At 51.2% G+C, this 6,091-nt stretch overlaps 1 protein-coding gene across 1 annotated transcript in view; it reads right to left on the minus strand.

Annotated features, from left to right (window-relative positions):
- The window catches only part of LOC139240513 (interleukin-1 receptor-associated kinase 1-like), a 42,030-nt gene extending 37,708 nt beyond the window's left edge, over positions 1-4,322 (minus strand). Inside the window, exon 1 of the mRNA XM_070869054.1 lies at positions 4,071-4,322. Coding sequence (XP_070725155.1) covers positions 4,071-4,182 — 112 coding nt within the window. The 5' untranslated portion in view covers positions 4,183-4,322. The remainder of the gene's footprint in view (positions 1-4,070) is intronic.
- Between the last annotated feature and the right edge of the window lie 1,769 nt (positions 4,323-6,091).

Genomic DNA, 6,091 nt, shown 5'->3' on the forward strand with positions numbered 1-6,091 from the left:
AGAGAGCGATAGAGATAGAGAGAGAGCGAAACAGATAGAGAGAGCGAGAGAGCGATAGAGAGAGCGATAGAGAGAGCGAGAGAGCGAGAGAGCGAGAGAGAGAGCGAGAGAGCGAGAGAGATAGAGAGAGAGCGATAGAGATAGAGAGAGCGAAACAGTGATAGAGAGAGCGAGAGAGCGATAGAGAGAGCGAGAGAGCGATAGAGAGAGCGAGAGAGCGATAGAGAGAGCGAGAGAGCGATAGAGAGAGCGAAACAGCGATAGAGAGAGCGAAACAGCGATAGAGAGAGCGAAACAGCGACAGAGAGAGCGAAACAGCGATAGAGAGAGCGAAACAGCGATAGAGAGAGCGAAACAGCGATAGAGAGAGCGAAACAGTGATAGAGAGAGATCGAGAGAGACACAGCGACCGGAGAGAGACAGAGAGGGAAAGAGAGTCTCTCAGTGGGACGTCCTGAGGCTGTGAAAGGCGCCATATAAATGCACGTTTGTTATTATTACGTTATTTTAAGCCACTTGATGCAAGACTTGCAGCAGCAGTAGCATCAAGCGACAGTACGAACAGATTCACAAGAGATGCTCAGAATTACGGGGATTGTCTGCTCTCAGATTCTGTCAGTCCTGCAGCAGTGGATTAGTGTATGGACACTACAGGTTTGTTAGCAAAGGCCAATAAACTACAGAACACCAAACACACAGACGCAAAAGTGTTGCATTAACGTGCTCCCACCTGCAATGGTTTGAAAAGCTGCTCTCCCAGCTTGAGAGATTCACTCACTGGCTGCAGAGATTCACCTCTGGAAAGGTGCACGGGGTCTGCCTGTAAAGTGGATGCTTGTGCGAGCTCTGCCGGGCACCAGCCATCGTTCCGTGACCTGTTGTACAGCAGGGAGCAGTGCTGCTCCCTCCATAATAATGTCAGCACAGCGAGCGGATAACGGCGTGTGTCGTTACATCGTCACCAGATCCCCGCCCCGGGGAACGAGGAAGGGCCCAGCCTCGCGGAATTCAGTGCTGTTATTTTGTATGAGATCCGGGCGGCCAAAGACCAGAGTAAAAGCAGCTTCTAATTCATCCGTTCATCTGCTCCCCGGGCTGCTATCACTAGCCCTGCATGCTGTGCTAAAAAGACTTGCATTTCTATAGTGCCTTTCACGACAACCGAACGTCTTAAAGTGCTTCACAGCCAATGAAGTACTTTTTAAGGCGTGCAGTCACTGCTGTAATGTAGGAAATCCCTCAGTCCCACCCCTCCAACAGTGCGGCGCTCCCTCAGTACCGCCCCACCGACAGTGCGGCGCTCCCTCAGTACTTCCCCTCCGACAGCGCAGTGCGGCGCTCCCTTACTACTACCCCTCCGACGGTGCGGCGCTCCCTCAGTACTGCCCCTCCGACAGTGCGGCGCTCCCTCAGTACTGCCCCTCCGACAGTGCGGCGTTCCCTCAGTACCGCCCCTCCGACAGCGCAGTGCAGCGCTCCCTCAGTACCGCCCCTCCGACAGTGCGGCGCTCCCTCAGTACCGCCCCTCCGACAGTGCGGCGCTCCCTCAGTACCGCCCCTCCGACAGTGCGGCGCTCCCTCAGTACCGCCCCTCCGACAGTGCGGCGCTCCCTCAGTACCGCCCCTCCGACAGTGTGGCGCTCCCTCAGTACCGCCCCTCCGACACTCCCTCAGTACCGCCCCTCCGACAGTGCGGCGCTCCCTCAGTACCGCCCCTCCGACAGTGTGGCGCTCCCTCAGTACCGCCCCTCCGACAGTGCCGCGCTCCCTCAGTACCGTCCCTCCGACAGCGCGGCGCTCCCTTAGTACTGCACTAGGTTATGCTCAAGTCTCTGAAGTAGGGACTTAAACCAACAGCCTTCTGACTCAGATGAGAGTGCGATCCACTGAACCACAACACTGCACCCTCGCGTTGTGGAGCCCGAGGTCAATATTGGTCACTACAGTGCAAGATGCTGTCCCAGAGTCGGGAAAATTCAGCTGCTCATTTACATTCCAAATGACCGAACTGGTTCCAATACTTCAAAGGCATCTGATGAAACACAGAACTGGAAAGCAGCCTCATCTCCAATAATTGCAAACCCCTCTCGGCAAAACACACACCCAAACGTTACAAAACAATGCCGTCAGTCAGCGAACATTACAAGCAGCACAATAGTCAATCTGCCTTGTCAGGGCAGGCAAGCTCCTGATCATTGCATCATCTCTTTCTGCCGCTTGCTCTGCATTTTTATACAGCACAATCATCGCAGCTCGCAATGCTCTCTGACACAGAGTGTACAGGTGACTCACAAGTGGGGCTGTCGTTTCATCCCAGGCTCAGTTTGAGGAGCGGTACTGAGGGAGCGCCGCGCTGTCGGAGGGGCGGTCACTGAGGGAGCGCCACTTGCCTGGATGAGTTGCAACTCCAACAACACTCGAGACACTCGACACCATCCAGGACAAAGCAGCCCCGCTCGATGGGCCACACTACCCACCACCTTCAACACTCATTCCCTCCACCACCGGCGCACCGTGGCTGCAGTGTGCACCGTCCACAAGATGCACCGCGGCAACTCGCCAAGGCTTCTTCGGCAGCACCTCCCAAACCCGCGACCTCTACCGCCTAGAAGGACAAGGGCAGCAGGTCCATGGGAACACCACCACATCCACGTTCCCCTCCCAGTCACACACACCATCCCGACTTGGAAATATATCGTCCGTTCCTCCATCGTCGCTGGGTCAAAATCCTGGAACTCCCTCCCTAACAGCACTGTGGGAGCACCTTCACCACACGGACTGCAGCGGTTCAAGAAGGAGGCTCACCACCACCTTCTCAAGGGGCAATTAGGGATGGGCAATAAATGCCGGCCTTGCCAGCGATGCCGACATCCCTGAACAAATAAAAAAAATCATATATTGTGCACATCCAAGTGCATTGGAGTGGCAAAACCACAGGTAGAACACTGAACTATATAATGAGCTCAGCAGACTACAAGTGGAAGATTGTCACAGACCAACCACACCTTGAGGATTAAGCGGAGCTTTGGCGAGCGAGACAACAATGGAATCATTCAAACGACCAGGTAAGTTGCGGGGAAGGAACAAAAGAAACAGGAACAGGAGTCGGCCATTTGGCCCCACGAGCCTGCTCCACCATTCAATACGATCATGGCTGATCTAATCATGGACTCAGCTCCACTTCTCTGCCCGCTCCCCATAACCCTCGGCTTCCTTATCGCTCAAAAATCTGTCCATGATAATTTGCATTGAGGATAATTTGCATGGAGGATAATCGGAGGATAATTTGGAATGGAGGATAATTTGGAATGGAGGATAATTTACATTTATGTTAATTTGCATTGAGCTAATTTGCATTTAGGATAATTTACAGTGAACTGATTTGCATTTATGTTAATTTGCATTGAAATAATTTGCATGAAGGATAATTGAGCTAAATTGCACCTGTTAATTTACATTTAGCTAATTTGCATCTGTTAATTTACATTAATTTACATTGAGCTAATTTGCATTGCATTAATTTACATTGAGCTAATTTGCATTTGGGATAATTTACATTGAGCTCATTTGGAATTTAGGATAATTTACATTGAAATAATTTGCATTTAGGATAATTTGCATTGAGCTGATTTGCATTTAGGATAATTTGCATTTAGGATAATTTGCATTTAGGATAATTTGCATTGAACTAATTTGCAGTTGTTAATTTGCATTGAGCTCATTTGCATTTGGGATTTGCATGGAGCTAATTTGCATTTGGGATAATTTGCATTGAAATAATTTGCATTCAGGATAGTTTGAACTAATTTGCATGTTAATTTACATTGAGCCAATTTGCATTTACGTTAATTTGCATTGAGCTCATTTGCAATAAGCTAATTTGCATTTGGGAAAATTTGAATTTGTTAATTTTCTTCAAGCTAATTTGCATTTTGCTCATTTTCATTTAGGATAATTTACAATGGGCTAATTTGCATCTATGTTAATTTACATGGAGCTAATTTACATGGAGGACACTTGACATTGAACTATGGCCCCGTGCCCGCGGCTCCCGGGATGGAGCAACTTACCGAAGCGGGCCCAGTCCGCGCCGCCCAGCGAGTCCATCACCCGGTAAAAGTCACACATCACCCGGGCCGGCAACTCGTACACATAGTGTGCGCCGGGGCCCGGGCCCGACATCGTCTGCTCCCCCCGGGTGGGCCGTGGGCCTGGGGCCTGGGACTCGGGTCCGAACCACGTCACCCTCAACCTCCTACCGCCGCCACCGCTTCGACTAAAACAGCCCCTCAGCGGACAACCGGCCCCGCGCCGCTCCCATGGCAACCCGCCCGTGCTCCGCCTCGCCCATTGGTCCACAATTGCTCGCCCGCCCCCTCAGCCTCTCTCTCCATTCGCCGCCCTGGCTGCTCATCAATCGCATCCGCCTTTCCTCCTCGCCTCTACCGCCCATTGGTCCCAATGGCTGCCTATCATCCCGCATCTTCAGACCGATTGGTTGGCGGCCGCCCCCCCCTGTTTTTTAATCCCGCCCTCCTTTCTGATTGGTTAATCATTGCTCGCCCCCTCCGCCACCCGCCTCCTGCTTCTTTTCCCATTAGTCGTCCTGGTTGCCCATCAACCTTCCCCCTCTCACTCTCCCACCCATTGGTCCGAGCTGCTGCCAATCATCTCTCATCTTCAGACCCATTGGTTGGCGGCCGCTCCCTCTTTGTTTATCCCGCCCTCCTTTCTGATTGATTAATGATTGCTCGCCCGCCCCGCTGGCCTCTCTCCCTATTCGCCGCCCTCGCTGCCCATCAATCACGTTAGCCTGCCCCCTCTCACTCTCCCGCCCATTGGTGCTAACGGCTGCCAATCAGCCCAGATCTTCAGACCCATTGGTTGGCGGCCGCCCCCCCTCTTTTTTTAATCCCGCCCTCCTTTCTGATTGGTCGGCCGTGGCCGCAAGCCCATTACGTTTCCCCCCCTACCTTGATTTCTAATTATCCGGCGCCGCGCTCTGATTGGACGGATTGCCGCGCCCCGCGGGGGGGGGGGAGCTGCTGTCAATCCAAACCTCGTGGGGTCAGTCCACACCCGCCCCGCGCATCGTGCCTGCTGATTGGTTCACAGCCGGAGCTGCTAGCTCTTGATTGGTCAATCCGCTTGTCAATCTAATAAGCCGCCTTGCTGCTCAAAAACTTTCTTCCAAGTTTCGCAACTTTTTTTTAACACTTTGCTGTCCTCTTTCTGCAAAGTGAAAAAAATCAGCAGAGTTGTCAGAACTTGTTTGATCTTCACTGTATTTTAGATTGAGAATGGTCCCAAACTAATTTCACATTGCATTCTTAAAACAAATTAATATTATTTAAATGAAGAAAGATTGCAAAGTGCCGCAGTACAGCGGGACCTGGGGGTTACTTGTGCATGAAACACAAAAGGATAGTATGCAGGTACAGCAAGTGATCAGGAAGGCCAATGGTATCTTGGCCTTTAATGCAAAGGGGATGGAGTATAAAAGCAGGGAAGTCTTGCTACAGTTATACAGGGTATTGGTGAGGCCACACCTGGAGTACTGCGTGCAGTTTTGGTTTCTATATTTACAAAAGGATATACTTGCTTTGGAGGCAGTTCAGAGAAGGTTCACTCGGTTGATTCCGGCAATAAGGGGGCTGACTTATGAGGAAAGGTTGAGGAGGTTGGGCCTCTACTCATTGGAGTTCAGAAGAATGAGAGGTGATCTTATCGAAACATATAAGATTATGAGGGGGCTTGACAAGGTGGATGACAAGGTGACAAGGTAAATATATTCAATGTCCCGGCTTCCACAGCTCTCTGAGGCAACGAATTCCACAGATTTACAACCCTCTGAGAGAAGAAATTCCTCCTCATCTCAGTTTTAAATGGGCGGCCCCTTATTCTAAGACCATGCCCCCTAGTTCTAGTCTCCCCCATCAGTGGAAACATCCTCTCTGCATCCACCTTGTCGAGCCCCCCTCATAATCTTATACGTTTCGATAAGATCACCTCTCATTCTTCTGAACTCCAATGAGTAGAGGCCCAACCTCCTCAACCTTTCCTCATAAGTCAACCCCCTCATCCCCGGAAT

The sequence above is a fragment of the Pristiophorus japonicus genome, chromosome 32 (assembly GCF_044704955.1).
Source record: "Pristiophorus japonicus isolate sPriJap1 chromosome 32, sPriJap1.hap1, whole genome shotgun sequence".
Lineage (NCBI taxonomy): Eukaryota > Metazoa > Chordata > Chondrichthyes > Pristiophoridae > Pristiophorus > Pristiophorus japonicus.